Source organism: Arachis hypogaea, chromosome 13 (assembly GCF_003086295.3).
Source record: "Arachis hypogaea cultivar Tifrunner chromosome 13, arahy.Tifrunner.gnm2.J5K5, whole genome shotgun sequence".
Lineage (NCBI taxonomy): Eukaryota > Viridiplantae > Streptophyta > Magnoliopsida > Fabales > Fabaceae > Arachis > Arachis hypogaea.
Window position 1 is genome coordinate 130,086,163 of NC_092048.1, and position 17,638 is coordinate 130,103,800.

The following is a 17,638-nucleotide window of genomic DNA, read 5'->3' on the forward strand; positions in this document are numbered from 1 at the left end:
AATAAAAAAATAATTTCATTAAACATTGTATATTACTGATCTCACCTTAAAATATCAGTCAATTTAAAAATTTGATATATTCATAATTTAATATATTAAAAATTTGTAATTAAATACATTGAAGTATCATTACATTAAGCATACTACTTGTGATAGATGTTCTAGAAGAGAGGAAGTATATAACTTCATTCTCATCTTGTGAAATTTTGAGAAGACTTAAAGTAATTCTGTAATATTCTGCAGTAAGTAATATGCACAAAGAAACACAAATATGAACGAAAAATAAAATCCTCTATTATGACTTATCATTCCCTCTTACAGTAGATACAGAAGTTCTTATATAGACAATCTCATACCAAGCTACACAATTTACACACTCAATATTCTAAATCCAACTTACCACTAACAGAATTATAATTACCACTTTATTCATTATCACTTACTGACTTTTTTGTAACTTATCTTTATCATTTACACATTTTTGCCCAAGATTTTCTTTCTCTCTTGTCATAACTTACTGAATTCAATTCAATTCATTCATAATAAGGGGTTGCTATAGCCAAGAGAGGTGATTTCAAATGCAGGGCTAGTCCACAAGTTTCAGACATGTCCACTTCCTTAGAAGCAGCAGGCGAATCCCAATCAAAGTGATGAACAAGGGTAGCCAGCACAATCTCATCAACAGCAGTGGCAAACTGCACCCCAGGGCACCCTCTCCTCCCTGCACCAAAAGGAATAAACTGAAAATCACACCCTTTGAAATCCACCGAACTGTTTAAGAACCTCTCTGGCTTGAACTCAAGTGGCTGGTCCCAACACTTTGGGTCCGTTGCAACGGCCCATGCATTCACCAACACCTGTGTTCCAGCTTCAATGTCATACCCATTCAGCTTGACGCCTTTGGTGGATTCTCTAGGAACTAGAATTGGAATTGGAGGGTGCAACCGAAGTGTTTCTTTGATCACAGCTTTCACGTAGTTCATGTGAACTAAATCCTGTTCAGTTATGTTACTTCTGTTTCCAACAACAGTTCTCACTTCATCTTGAAGTTTGTGCATAACCGCCGGCCGTTTTAACAGTTCCGCCATTGCCCATTCTAGCACAGTGTACGTAGTGTCCGTACCTGCCGCAAACATGTCCTGCATAAATAATTCACATTAAATATGTATTAATAATTTAAAATTTTACTTAATCAAAGTTTATAATAATTAGCAATTATATTAACAAGTTTCAACAAAATTGAAGTCAAAATTAATTAAGTTTGACCGCCGTATTTAATATGCAGACCATTAAAAATTAGAAAAAAAAATCTTAAATAACCCTTCACAATTACTTCGAAAAATAAAAAAGTTCTAAACAAAAAAAACATCATTTTCGGCTTCTAATCTTTATTTTTATGGGATTGATTAATTTCTATATCAATATTTTTTTTGACATAAAAACTAATTAGTCCCATAAAAATAAAAATAAAAAATAAAAAAATATTTTTTTTGTTTGGAATCTTTAATTTTTTAATTGTCAAAGTGGAATTGGGTATCCACTCTTAAAATAAAATGATCTTCGTAAAAAGTGAGTGCTATTTATAATAGTAGGCATAAAATCAAATATTTTCGACAAATGAAGAAAAGAAAAGGGTTAAAAGAAGAAAACATAATCCTTGATTTACTGTTGAATACTTGAAAGCTTCTAGGGTGGTTGAAGTATTTTTAAGGTCCTTAAAAAACCAGGATATATTACAGAATTGTGAAAAATTTAGGAATCAGTTTGTAAATATGCCAATTTAGCATCAGCCTCCATTATTGTTGATGTGGACCCAAATACTGAAATATAACTGGAAAGGAAAACGTGCTTAATGGAGTCCTAGAAGAATATATTGATGCCGACAAACTATACATGTGCTTCTCATCCACTCATATATGCATTTGAATTTTATTGATGCCGATCCAAATGGATTCTCTCCATTTTTTTTCACTTAAAAGAATAAAGTGTGATCTCTCACCTTTAATTTTATAAGTGAAACCAAATATAAATAAAAAAAATAATGAATAATTAGATTAAACACTTGACACTGTAAATTTTTTTTTTTTCATACTGAAAAAATTCCACTCTCGATGCCAACCAGCATATTGCTGGTTAACTGTACTAACTTTGGCACTATCTATCGGAGACAACTCTTTCTAAAACAAAAAAGTCGATTTAAAAAAAAAAAGTCTGATAATCACCTTCTCTCTCATCCTAGAAGAATTCTTTTTTTTTTCCACAAAAACCACTACTTTAAGAGGAGGGTCACGGGTCGCACAGACGCACACTAGTAAGATACTTACAACAAAAAAAACAAACCTGTACTATATAATTATTAAGAGTAAATAACTAAATACATTTTTCGGTCCCTATCTTTTTTTTTTTTAATTGACAAGTTGCTCCCTAATTTTTAAAAAATGACAAATTAGTTCTTGTCTATTTCTTTCATTAGATACGTCGATTTTCTGAGTCCAATAGACAGAGATTAATGTGTCTAACGGAAGAAATAGATAAGGATCGATTTATCTAACGAAAGAGTTGTGTCTCACGAAAAGAATAGACAGAAGCTGATTTATCATTTTTTAAACGTTGAAGAACGATTTGTCAATTTTTAAAAAAGACAGAAACCAAAAAAGATATTTACTCTATAATTAACAAAATATAAGAGTATGATAATTAACAGGATATATAATAACTATTCTTCATTTTGTAAAATAAATCTCAGTATCATTATTGTGAAAAATAATTTACTAGAGAATAAGATAGCAATTGCCTAAATGTTAATATATATCAAACTCAAATATTTCTTACCAGGAGTATTGCCTTCATTGTTATTGTGTCAAACTCGAATCCAACAGCGCTACTGGTCTTGACAGAAAGCAAAACATCCACAAAATCATCAACATTATCAGTAAGTCCCTCTTGTTCTTTCCTTTTCCAAGAACTAACATGCTCCGCAATCACTTGATCCAAAAACTCATCGAGACGCTTGGCCACTCTTGATGCTCTTTTATAAGAACCATCAACCTTGTTCAACCAACTAAGCCATGGAATATAATCCCCTATTGATATTGTACCCAACAACTCTCCAAACTCCAACAACAGCTCCTGAAACTTGTTGCACCCTTCTCCTCCTCCACGGTATCTCCTCCCTAGAGCAATTCTACACACTATGTCATTTGTAACACCGGAGAATATCTCAGACAAGTTTAACGGCACAGAAGAAGAAGCAAACTCTTTGATGGTTTCAACCATTCTTGCAGCTTCTTCTTCCCTAACACGACTGTACGATTGAACCCTTTTGTTGCTCAGAAGGTGCAACACGGCTAGGCTCCTCATCTGCCTCCAGTATTCACCTGCGTTACATAAAATACAAGAATAAGATCTTTTAGAGGGTAATCATTTTTAAAAAAATAGATACGAGGAGTGTTAGGAGGCCAGCAACTTTTGTGTTTTGTAATCATCAAGTGGCCATTAATAATCTTTTTAATGGTGTGAGATTACATCAAATGGTGAGAGATTGCTCACTTTTCTTTTGATAGTTAAGTGCTGACCACAAAACATAAAAATTACTGTCACTCTATACTTTTCCAATAGATATATATAAAAATTAGTCACTAAATATATATATTTGTGTTATTTTGTATAACTTTAATGTATACTTTATATTTATACCGGTAACTAATATTCTAACTAAAAAATTTTGAATTCAAATTTTTGAAATAATAAAAATGTATATTTATATGCTATATATAATGAATAATATATTAATATCAAATTTATCTATCAATATGCCGTTTATATAAATATAAATAATATATATTTAATTTTAATTTATTATTAATATAAAATAATCTTATACATACATTTAATTACATAATATTATATTATAAAAATAATTACTTTTAATATTAACTACATAAATAATTATCTAAAAAAATAAATATAATTAAATAATTATATATAAAAATTTACATTATCAATACATATATATATATATATATACCATGGGTGCTTAAATAAAAAATAATAATAAAAAATTAATGTGTTATTAATTATTTTTATATACAATTAATATTTTAAATTTATTAAATAATTTAATTTATTTAATTAATATATTATATAATAAATTCTAATTATTAATTTCACAGAAAAATATTTATCTTGAAAAAAATACTCCGTGTCTTATTTATCTAAAATTACAAGATTTTCTCTCTTTTTTTAATATAACTTTTGAAATTTTACTTTTTCATGTAACACCATTTTCAACATTTCACTTTCTAAATTGAAATTTTGGCGGTGCTATCTCTTTCTATATAAATATTTATCTCTCCCTCTAGGAATTTTTTTTAATTTAACAAAAATAAAATACGAAATATTATCCTTAAAAAAAAGTTAATTAAAAGATTAAATTTTAAAAAATAAATAATATTTTTCATAATAATAAATTCTTCAAAAAATTAATTAAAGACTAAATTTTAAAAAATAAATAATATTTTTAAGTACTATTTGTATTTTAAAATTTAGTTTTTAGTCAATTTTTTAAAAATTTATTATTATTTAATTAATTTAAATATCTTTTTTTACGTATCAATTATTCAAAAATTCAGAAAATTTATTTATTTTTTTTATTTTTTTTCTTCTCTAAAACTGAATAAAAGATAATAATTAAAATATATCTAGTTGTACTGTTTTTTATATTATTATTAATTAGAGTAAAAAAAATTTTTATCCTTGATCATTTATTAATTCAGTCCTACGTATCAGGTAATTATGTCTATCATAGCTTTGTCTTTTTTACAACGGGACAAATAGCCCCTTTGAACTCTTCAACCATCTCCCTCTCCTTCTTCACCTGCGTCCTTTGTGCCACCGCCTCTTCTCTCTCCCTCCAAAACTCTGTCTCCCTTCTCTTTTTCCTTTTTCCATCACTTCTCTCAACTCTAAAATTCTAACTCTCGACCCAATCCGTTTCACCTCCTCCCCAAAATCATTATCAAAATTATCATTACTGCAATCATAATCAAAACCACTGTATTCACTCATCTTCATCCTCATCACAATAATTATTGTCATCAATAATATTATGAACAAAATTCAAAATTTAAAAATAAAAAATATAATCACACAAAAAAAATATATTGAGTACTTGAAGGAAAAAATTCATTTATTTTTCGAAAAAATTACAAAAAATAAAGACAAAAAAATAAATTTTGGGTGTTAAAATAAACTAAACTTACGATATTATTGTGACAGTGGTGGTAACGAAGAATGACAAATAAAAATAAAAAAAATACAAAGAAACGACAGAAAAAAAAGAGTTTAAAAAAATATAAATTTTTTATTAATCATCATGCATAAACAGTGATAAATGATATTATTAATGACGATGACGATGATTGTGAGTCGGTGCCACTGATGAACAAGAGGATTGGAGAGAGAGAAATGTAAGTATGGTGGCGGTAGAAAAAAAAGGGAGGAGAAGAGGAAGAAATAATTTTGGAAAATGGAAATAGTTAAAGAGTTCAGTAGATTATTTATCCCTACTATACAAAGAGAAATTACCTGACATTTCAGCATTAACATATTATCAATTGATTTTAAAGGTTATATTGAACAAATACAAAAATAAATAAAATCAATTTGTATTTTTATAATTGGTAAGAGTCGTTAATCAAATAAATAATTTAAAATAAAAAAAATTTATTCTTATAATTATTAGACATGAACTGAGTTAGATAACCTCACTCACCATAAGCAGAATTGGCTATGTCTTTAGAATCGTACAAGAGTATGTCACTCATCTTACGCCGTGGCCTGTTGGAGAACACCAAGTCGTGCGTCTTCATCACCTCTTCTGCCGTGTTGGCCGAAGACACCACCAGCACCGGAACGTTTCCAAAGTGAAGGAGCATTAAGGGGCCATGTTTCTCAGCCAAATTTTTCAGTGACCGGTGCGGGAACAAACCGACTTGGTGGAGGTTTCCGAGTATGGGTAGTCTTGGAGGTGAAGGGGGTGAATTTTTATTTGTAGGTTTAGAATACTGCCATTTAATGATGAGTAGAATAATGAACAAAGATTGTAACATGATTATGGTGAATAGATCCATAGTGACAAAAACAGAAAGTACTAAGTGGTGGCAAAAACAGAGAATACTCAAGTTTTTAAGAACGGCTGGAAGGTTTCCAAGCGGTTAAGAAAGGTAAGAAAGAATGAAATTTTTTTTATGTGACGCTTAGTTCGAAATAATGGATTAATTTTGTAAAAATTTTTATTTTATTTTATATTTTAATTTTAATGAGAGGGTATAAAATTTTATATAATTATTTAATTATATTTTTATATCTTAAATACATTTTTAAATAATAAATTTAAAATTATTGTATAAAATTCTTTTAGTATATAAAAATTTAATTTGTTTGTTTTATTTCAACGAGTTGTTGATCGGTGGTTTGTATGTACTTATATAAAGAGTACTTAAATGTATTTTCGTGAAGTAAAATAATATCACATGTATTTTATACATCATATAATTACTTTATTTTTCATTTATCTAATGTGTATATAAATTAATCTTTAAGTTTAGGTTATAACCCATGAGATATAGTTATAATTAGAGAACAGTAAAATTTATTTTTTTATTGATATTTTTAATTATCAGTTTAATTTTTTTAAAAATTATACCCATGTAAAGTATTGTGATTTAGCTAATTAGAATATCATTTTGGTTAACATTTGAATTAAATTTGATGAATTCAAAAACTATATTTTTATATCTTTTATTGATTTATAGTTATAAATATACTGTTTTGTGATAATCCTGCACCATACTTATAGATTATAAATTCAATTCGCTCAAATCAAATTTCAAATAAGACGGGCGCTCGTTGGTTCAGTGCACAACAAATATCTACATTTTCTTGGCAAAAAAAATAAGAAAATAATTTCATTGAACATTGTATATTACTATTAGGGTTGGAACTTGGAAGTGAGTCAAGTCGGCTCATGAGTTAGCTCAAACTCGACTCGTTAATCACTTGATAAGTTAAGTTTGTGAGCTAGTGAGCCAAACTTGAACTTGAAATTGAGCTCATAAATTAAATTAAATAAGCCAAACTTGAGCCTGAATAAACTCAACTCGTGAGTTGGCTCGATTATATATATATATATATATATATATATATATATATATATATAATTATTAATACATATATCCTGTATGCGTTCTATACTTTTAATATTATATATATACATATAAAATAATAATATATAATTATATATATTAATGATTTTAATTATTTAAAATTTTATATTTATTTTTTACGTATAATTTTAATGTATGACATAAATAAAAAATTTATAATTTATTGATAGATAACAATATATAAAATTGATTTTTAAAATTTTTTTAAAATATATAAGTTATAATTATTGATATAAAATTATAGATTATATATTTATGTTTATATTATTTGAACAAACTCGTAAGTTCGAACCATCTCGTAAATTTTTGATGAATCAAACTACTTGAGTTTAAGAAATAGCTCTTGCAGCTTCTTCTTCCCTAACACGACTGTAGGATTGAACCCTTTTGTTGCTCAGAAGGTGCAACACGGCTAACTCCTCATCTGCCTCCAGTTTTCACGTGTGTTACATAAAATACGAGAATAAGATATTTTAGAGGATAATAATTCTTTAAAAAATACATATATAAAAATTAGTCACTAAATATAGATATTTATGTATTATTTTATATAACTTTAATATATACTTTATATTTGTACCGATAGTTGATTAGTGATTAACCGATTATTTTTAGTCCATATATATATATATATATATAACACTACTTTGGGTAAACATCTTTTATATACCTTTTACTTTTGATATTAAAAATAATTATAAAAAGTAAACAAATTATTTTTTATATCATAAAAGAATATAACAAAATAAACATCATTTCTCTAATTTATATTCACATTATGATACACTAGCGTAAATACTAATAATGCATCTATTAGCTTATTATTTTATGAATTAAATATATATAATAATTATAAATATGATATTAGCTAAGACTTAAGATGGTAACTAATATTCTAACTAAAAAATTTTGAATTCAAATTTTTGAAATAATAAAAATGTATATTTATAAGCTATATATAATGAATAATATATTAATATCAAATTTATCTTTCAATATGCCTTTTATATAAATATAAATAATATATATTTAATGTTAATTCATTATTAATATAAAATAATCTTATATGTACATTTAATTACATAATATTATACTATAAAAATAATTATTTTTAATATTAACTACGTAAAAAATTATCTAAAAAAATAAATATAATTAAATAATTATGTAAAAAAATTTTCATTATATATATATACCATCGGTGCCTATATCAAAATAATGATAAAAAAATTAATGTGTTATTAATTATTTTTATATAAAATTAATATTTTAAATTTATTAAATAATTTAATTTATTTAATTAATATATTATATAATAATTTTTAATTATTAATTTTACAAAAAAATATTTATCTTGAAAAAAATACTTCATGCCTTATTTATCTAAAATGACAAGATTCTCTCTCCCTTTTCTATAACTTTTGATATTTTATTTTTTCATGTAACACAATTTCCAACGTCTAACTTTCTAAATTGAAATTTTGACGGTGCTGTCTCTCTCAATATAAATATTTATCTCCCTCTTCTGCTTCACTTGCGCCCTCTCTGCCACGGCTTCTTTTCTCTCTCCTTCCGAAACTCTGTCTCCCTTCTCTTTTCCCTCTTCTTTATCCTCTCTCAACTCTATCCTCGTCACAATAATTATCGTTATCAATCATGTTATCAAGATTTAAAATTTAAAAACAAAAAAATATAATCACATTAAAAGAGTACAATGATTATTTGAAAAAAAATTCATTTATCTTTAAAAAAAATTATAAAAAAACAAAAACAGAAAAATAAAATTTGAGTGTTAAAATAAATTAGGAATGCTTCCATAAAGACGCGAAAAACATCTTTTTATAAAGACACTCATATGTTATATTATTATTGGACGTATTAATGAACCGGTTATTTTTTAATATTTTAACAAACTAAAATAAAATCGATTTTTTTATAACAATAACAATAAATTCGATTGTTATCAGATCCGATCGAACTGAACTTACATAACCCATTGGATCATGATTTTTTTTGTTTTTTTTAAACAAACATCAAGGATATATTTGTCTTTTTATTAAAAAATTTAAACATGATTCGGTTTAGATGGTGTAAATCGATCAGATCAAATCGGATCTAATAATTATAACACGCACAATTTATTATTATTGCTGTAATAAACCGATTTTATTCTGACTTATTAAAAAATAAATTATTAATCATAACACATGCAAACTTCTTAAAAAAATATTTTTAGTATCTTTATCGAAGTGGTTTCAATAAATTAAACTTACGATGTTAGTTGCAACAGATTCAACAAATACGAGAATAAATGAGACTAATTTGTATTGTTGTAATTGTTAAGAGACGTTAATCAAATAAATAATTTAAGACTGAAAAAGACTTTTACTCATATAATTATTAGACATAAACTGAGTTAGATAGCCCCATTCACCAAGTCGTGCGTCTTCATCACCTCCTCAGCCGTGTCGGCTGAAGACACCACCAGCACCGGAACGTTGTCAAAGTGAAGGAGCATCAAAGGACCATGTTTCTCAGCCAAACTTTTGAGTGATCGGTGCGGGAACAAACCTACTTGGTGGAGGTTTTCGAGCATAGATAGTTTTGGAGGTGAATTTTTATTTATGGGTTTGGAATACTGCCATTTCATGATGAGTAGGATAACGAACAAAGATGGTGAACATATCCATAGTGGCAAAAACAGAGAATAAAGTGGTGACAAAAATAGAGAATACTCAAGTTTTTAGAAACCGCGAGAAGGTTTCCAAACTGTTATGGAGGATGAGAAAGAATGCTAAACTCTTTTTATGTGAGGTTTTTAATCCGAAATAATGAATAAGTTTTGCAAAAATTTTTATTTTATTTTATTTTAGATTATAATTTTGAAGAGATGGTATAAAATTTTATATAATTATCTAATTATATTTTTATATCTTAAATATAATTTTAAATAATTTTATAAAATTATTTTAGTATATAGAAATTTAATTTTTTTTGCTTTATTTCAAGAAGCTGTTGTTGATGGTATCGTTTGTATGTACTCATACAAAGAGTACATTACAAAAAATATAAAAAGTACATTATATGTATGATGGTTATCAGTGGCTAAGAGAATGGGGGTTGAATTTTAGTCCCTTTTTGCTTGATAAGACTTGCTGATCTTTGAAACCAATTTTGAAAACTTCTTGTCTTTTTGTCTCGTGACTAGCCACGAGACTTTTTCTTTTGTCTCGTCTCTGGCCACGAGACTTTTTCTTTTGTCTCGTCTCTGGCCACGAGACTTTTCTTTTTGTCTCGTCACTTGACACGAGATATTTTCGGTTTTTACTCCTGTGCAGTAGAAATAGAAATGGAGTAGAGAAGAGAGAAAATTACACCCGGATATATCCTAGTTTAGCTGCTAAGTGCAGTGCAGCCTACATCCAGTCTCCATCACAAACATGATGGAATTTCACTATAATCTTCCTGATTACAAACTGTAAAGTGCTAACCCAACTTACAAGGGGATTCCCACAGAATCATGAAACACAACATATATGAACAAAGGAACTCTAAGGACATCTATGACTTTTTCTTTTAATTTTGTACTCTCTGCCTTTTTTCGCTCTATGGCTTTTTCATACAAACCTCACTGTTTTCCTTTTTCCATGAGACTCAAGACATGACAAAATTAAACAGAAAAATTACAAAACAGAATACATTGAAGGAGAAGAGAAATCTGTTAGTTCAGGTAGCTCTGAAAACTCTGTGCCTTGCACTCTCACACTTTCTCCTTGCTCCAAACAGTGGTTGTTCTCTCTTTTTATAGAAGAGGGAAGCCTCCACTTTTGAAGTCAAAAACCAAGCCAACTTCTTCTTCTCCAAGAACAAAACCGGTTCGGCCAGAGAGAGAGAAGAGATAATCCATGCAATAATCAACATGCAATTACCTCTAGTCCTTTCTTGGTCATCACTCTTCATCAATCCGAGCTCTCCATCCTTGGCTTGCTCTCCAAGATGGATTTATGGCCCTTGATGCTTCATGATGATGATGACTTCTTCTGCTCTACTTTTGCTTCCTTCCTCACGCAGCCACTCTAGCTACCTTCTGTGATGAGTGAACTCAAAAGTGGTGACAAGCCATCTCCTCCAAGATCTTCTTTCCTGCTGGCCGAATCTCCTTAACCATTTTTGGTATGGAGAGGCTGAGATCTCATCACCATATCTTTCCTTTCATGGTTTAAAGATCTTAGCCACTGCATTTTTTATGTTTTCTTGCCATCATTGAGATGGTCTTGTAGCTTGCCTTCCCTTCTTTTTGATAGCTCAAAGTCTCCATTGTTTGCTGTGTAAGGACCGAAGAGAAGGAAAGAGATGAGAGAGAAAGAGATATGAAGAAAAAGCAATCAAGTGAGTTTGAGTAAATTAATTAATGTGAGTTGTTTTTACTTCCCTTAGGTGGAGTAGCGTGTAGCATTGCTAATCACCATCAAATCAATTTGTCAATTTCTCTCTCATAGTTTTCATGCAATAAATGATAATTGAATGAATTTAAAATCCATCACATGGTTAGTGTTGAGATCCGTTGGAAGGCATAGGCAAATATCAACATTTGCTTTTCTGATGAAATATTTTCGGATCAAGCATTGGAGTATCCAACCAAGATTTTGAGTTGGGCTAGTGATAGTATGAATTGAATTTGGCCCATTCAAAATATTTCAGCCACACTTCTTTGATTATTTATATCAAAGCTAATGATAAGATCAATTGGGCTTAATTCATCAATTCTGGCCCAACTAACACAACCATTATTTTAGCCATATAAATTCAATTCCAAGGCTGAGTATATGAATTGGGCTGGCTAATATTTTTCGGCCCAACACTAAAATTCTGCATTGCAAAAATATTTAAATCAATATATGAAAATTAAAATTAATCACATTAATAATGTTTGATCATCACTAATTTAGAAATAGAGTTTTCCAAACTCATCAATCTCCCCCTTGATGACAAACATTATTTAAATTGAAATGGAAAGAAATTTAAAAATTAGAGTATAGAGTACTCCCTTTGAAGATTTGTTTTTCTCCCCCTTTCAAATTATCACAAGACTCCCCCTTAATATATGCTATTCTTATCAAGGGAAGCACTAACCTGTAACAGTTTTAATCAAGCTTCAAGTAACAATGTTATTTAGCATATTCATTACATGATGCTAAATGCTTGATTTATGAGCAGATTTAAATTGATAATCAAAATTTATTTGTTATCATAAATTGATTTTCTGCTCAAACCTTACACACATCAATTGAGTACAAAGAAAAATGATGTTCAAAAGATTTTCAAATATTTTTCAGTCAAGATATCAGAGCAATATTATTGTGGTAAAGAAAATAAATTTTGAAACACACATGATCGCATCAAACATGGCAGCTGTTATATTTTACACAGTTTAAATGAACTGCCAAAAATAAGTTATCAAGCCAGCATATTTACCAAGATGAGTCAGAATATTCTTATTTCAATAGAGGCATGCATATTCATCAAGATAACTTAACAACTAGGCATTCATATAATCAAAACAACTGCATTGCCAAACATCATAACCAAATGCATTTCCAGCAGCAGTAATCACAGTGAAACAAATCAAATATTATCAACATGCATCAAATATTATCAACATGTATCCTTTTAATAAGGGTGATCATGAATTTTCAAACGAAAATTTCATCCCCTGTTTTTCATTTCAATTTTCAGCACTTTCTCCCCCTTTTGTCATCAAAGGGGCACCTGCAAGAAGATTTAATCATGGAAACAGAATATGCAAAATATAACCAAAAAGTGTCTACAAAGTATCACAGAGTTATTGTTCCAACAGAAACAAGCCAAAACAAAGTACCAAATTGAGCCTAAGTATGCCAATATCAAACAGTAAACATAAGTTTAATCATCAGAGAGATTAAAGTCAGATCCCTCGGCCCCTGCTTCACTACCCACTTCATCATCAAGGCTTTCCAGCATTAGACCGACCCTTTCTTGGCATTTCTTTCAGGCCGACTCATTTTCATATGCAAGTTTGCGAGCAGACTTATGAAATTGAACCATGAGATCGGACATATTTGAGAATTCTGTGAGAATGTCTCTGAGGGAATCGGTCGCCTTTGAGGATTCTGGCCAGCTTTCAAAATCATCATCCGAAGCCATAGATTTATTTCCCTTTTTAACAGCGCCGCCTCCTTTGATCAAAGAGACTTTGTTTTCTACATCCTCATTTGTTAAATCTACCTTAAAGTACTCAAAGATACATGTGAGAAACATTCCATAAGGTAAATTAGCCTTTTTTGTACTCTTTACAGACTCCCACATATGTCTAATCATGAGATAACTAAATGAAATAGAAGATGAAGTAACGAGAGAAAATATTATGAGACAATCAGATACAGTTACCCTGTTATGAGAGCTACTCTGTGGAGTAAGAATGTGAGTTATGATGCGGTGCAGTAGTGAGTTGGTTGGTCCAAGAGCCTTGTGAGTAGGAACGGTGCCGTCTAGTCCAGACAGATTTTCACAAATTTGATGAAGAACTTGCTTGTATGCGACCCCAACGTGCGCATCCCATTTGTCAGTCATATAAACCATCGGCCCTTCATCATTGTAACCAAGGGCAGAGCCAATGGTCTCAGCATTCAGAGTAATATGCACATGCTTCACGTAGGAGTGAAGACTACCATCAATCAATTTCAGATTCGCATAAAACTGTCTTACCAACCCTGGGTAAACCATTTTGTGAATGAAGAGCAATGGAGACCATTTGAGATTGTCAAACAGAGGATGTAAATCAATCCCTTTGGAAGCCAGAGAATCAAGATTCACCAAGTATGAGGAACACAGATGCCGCTTTTCCAAAACCTCTTTGTGGAATTCATAGAATGCACATGTAGAAAACCTTGAAGGATCAAAATGAGAATGTGGCTTATGAAATTTGTTCTTGAAATCCATTGATCCAAGGTTTGCGGGTTTCCGGGTCTCATGAAGCACGAAATCTTTGGTTTTCTGAGATCTTTTTCCAGACGTATGAGGGGTGGACTTCTTCGGTGGTGATGGATGAGGTGATGTATGAGATTCCTCTTCCTCTTCCTCCATGCTTGGTTCCTTGTTCTTGTCACTTTTTCTCCTTCCAGAAGATTTTTGGGCTATAACTTTGCGCCTCATTGATTCATTTTTCTTGGTGGGAGGTGAAGGAGAAGATGAAGAAGTGGAGTGAATGTGTATGTGTGAATGTGTTTGGGAGTGGAAGGCTTTTGAGAGAGACGAATTCTTTCGCTCTTTCTTGGTGCTATTTTCTTCTTCATTAGAAAGAAGATGAAGGGTGATAGAAGTTGGAGAGAGAGAGAGGGGGGGCTGAAGGTTGAGGTGAGTGGAGGGAGGTTAGAGGTACATTAAATGCTGATTGGAAAGAGATAGTGGAGGGAGTTATTAACCATTAAGGGCGCAGTTATTAACCAGAGAAGTTTTAAAAAAAAAAACTGAAAAGGAGTTTCCTTGAATCAAGGGATTAGTTGGAAGGAAAGATCTGATTTGACAACATGCTTCTTCCAACAAGATTTGATAAGACAACCAAGAGATTTTCTGATTTTATTTTTCAAAAAAATAAGGAACTAACAAAACTGTCATGGTGGGATCAAATATATTTGGTAGGGCCCATGAAAATTGAATACTGCGTTGCCTCCCCCTTGATTATAGCTCTTCCATCATGCTCTCATTTTTATCTCGTCCAAACCTACGAGACAAAACTGAACAGAGTCAAATATTCACAAGTTATCAATAGAACTTAAATCAAACATTTCCAAATTTTTTCTCAAGGTGCAGAATCTATCTTCACAGAGGGGTTTTGTAAAAATATCAGCAACTTGGTCTTCAGATTTTACAAATTGAATATCAATAGTACCCTTTTGCACATGTTCTCTAATAAAATGATATTTTATCTCAATGTGCTTGGTTCTTGAGTGCAGAACAGGATTTTTTGAAATGTTTATAGCACTCATATTATCACAAAATAAGGGTATACTATTGATCTTTAATTTGTAATCTTCCAATTGTGTTTTTAACCAAATTAATTGAGAGCAACATGCAAATGCGAAAATGTATTCTGCTTCAGCCGTGGATAAAGCCACTGTGGCTTGCTTCTTGCTTGACCACATGTTGAGTGAGCTTCCAAGGAAGCAACACATGCCGGATGTGCTCCGTCTATCCACTCTATCTCCCGCATAATCTGCATCACAAAACCCTACTACACAAAAGTCATCAGATTTAGGATACCATAATCCAAAATTACTAGTTCCCTTAATGTATCTAATGATGCGCTTAATGGCCGTAAGATGGGATTCTTTTGGGTGATATTGAAACCTTGAACATACACCCACACTTTGAACAATATCCGGTCTAGAGGAGGTAAGGTACATAAGTGAACATATCATTCTTCTATACCTTGTTTCATCCACATCTTGACCATCATCATCCTTTTCAAGTTTTGTGTTAGAATGCATTGGTGTACCCATTAGTTTGGAGTTTTCTAGGACAAACTTTTTCAAAAAGTTCTTTTACATACTTTCCTTAGTGAATAAAGGTACCACTAGGAGTTTGTTTAATTTGGAGGCCAAGAAAGAACGTAAGCTCTCCCATTAAACTCATCTCAAACTCACTAGTCATGAGTTTTCCAAACTCTTCACACAAGGACACATTGGCGATCCAAATATAATGTCATCAACATAAACTTGAACTAGAAGAATATCATCATTAGATGCTTTAATAAATAAAGTAGTGTCGGTGGTACCCCTTTGAAATTGATTTTCCAACAAGAAGGCACTAAGCCTTTCATACCAAGCTCTTGGAGCTTGTCTAAGACCATAAAGAGCCTTAGATAGTTTAAAAACATGATTTGGGAAATCTTTATGTTCAAAACTGGGGGGTTGTGCCACATACACTTCTCTATCAATAAAGTCATTAAGGAAAGCACATTTAACATCCATTTGAAACATTTTGAAACCTTTATGGGCAGCATAGGCAAGAAGAAACCTAATTGCTTCCATTCTAGCTACCGGAGCAAAAGACTCATCAAAATCTATACCCTCTTCTTGATCGTAACCTTGGGCCACTAATCTAGCCTTGTTACAAACAACCTGTCCATCCTCACCAAGTTTATTTTTAAACAACCACTTAGTACTCGTAACTTTCTTACCATCCGGATGAGGTACAAGTGTCCAAACCTCATTCTTGTCGAATTGAGCAAGCTCTTCTTGCATTGCTTTGACCCAAGATGGATCTTCAAGAGCTTGTTTGACATTGTTGGGCTCCATTTGTGACAAGAGGACAAAATTGCTTGGTTCGGATTGCCTTTTGGTGGAGGATCTTGTTGTTACTCCTTGAGAGGGATCACCTATTATGAAGTCATGAGGATAACCCCTCATAGACTTCCATTCTCTAGGCTTTCTAAGTGGTGTTGAGCTTTGATGAGTTTCTGGTGGTCTCACTATGTCAATTTCTCGTGTCTGCTCAGGAGATAAAATGGAAATGTCTCCTCCAATCTGACGAGATAAAACTGGACTGGCAGATTCTTCATTTTGAGCAGATTTGGGATTTTCTTTACTTGTTCCAGCCTCTTCACCATCTGAATCATTATCTATCACAGCACTGGGAATTAAATTAGAATCACAAAAAGTAACATGTATGGATTCATCTATGATTCTATGCTCTTTGAGATAAACTCTATAGGCCTTACTTGTGGTGGAATATCCAACAAACATTCCTTCATAGGATTTTGGATCAAATTTTCCAAGGTTTTCTTTATTGTTAAGTACAAAGCATTTGCATCCAAAAAATATGAAAGTACTTAAGATTTGGAGGGGTTCCTTTCCATAGCTCATAAGGGGTTTTCTTCAACCCTTTTCTAATGATTGTCCTATTCAAAATGTAACAAGCTGTATTCACAGCTTCGGCCCATAAAAATTTAGGAATCTCATTTTCACAAAGCATGGCCCTAGTAATCTCTTGAAGGCTTCTATTCCTTCTCTCAACCACCCCATTTTGTTGAGGTGTTCTAGGGCATGAAAAGTTATGAGAAATTCCTAAGTCATCACAGAATTTTTCAAAATCTTGGTTTTCAAATTCTCTTCCGTGATCACTTCTTAAATGGGCAATTTTTAAATCCTTTTCATTTTGAATTTTCTTGCAAAGAGTGGAGAAGGCATGAAAAGCATCATTTTTATGAGTAAGAAAAAGTACCCAACCAAATCTAGAGTAATCATCTACCACCACAAGTCCATAGTATTTGCCTCCTAAGCTTTGGGTTCTTGTTGGTCCAAAAAGATCAATATGTAACATCTCTAATGACCTTTTGGTTGAGATTCCATCTTTAGATTTAAAAGAGGATTTTA

The 17,638-nt window shown here is 30.9% G+C and overlaps 1 protein-coding gene across 1 annotated transcript; it reads right to left on the reverse strand.

The window, feature by feature from the left end:
- Nucleotides 1–272: 272 nt before the first annotated feature.
- LOC112733462 (cytochrome P450 736A117) lies at nucleotides 273–6,233 on the reverse strand. The gene is made up of 3 exons (XM_025782416.3): nucleotides 5,774–6,233; nucleotides 2,833–3,377; nucleotides 273–1,139 (listed from the first exon to the last, which is right to left on the reverse strand). The coding sequence occupies exons 1-3, from the start codon at nucleotides 6,129–6,131 to the stop codon at nucleotides 534–536; spliced, it is 1,509 nt and encodes a 502-aa protein (XP_025638201.1). The 5' UTR covers nucleotides 6,132–6,233; the 3' UTR covers nucleotides 273–533.
- Between the last annotated feature and the right edge of the window lie 11,405 nt (nucleotides 6,234–17,638).

Coding starts and splice junctions, on each gene's coding strand:
- LOC112733462 (XM_025782416.3), bottom strand. CDS start 6,131: ATGGATCTATTCACCATAATCATGTTACAATCTTTGTTCATTATTCTA. Junction 3,378..5,773: donor CATAGCCAATTCTGCTTATG/GTGAGTGAGGTT, acceptor TATGTAACGCAG/GTGAATACTGGAGGCAGATG. Junction 1,140..2,832: donor CAATGAAGGCAATACTCCTG/GTAAGAAATATT, acceptor TTATTTATGCAG/GACATGTTTGCGGCAGGTAC.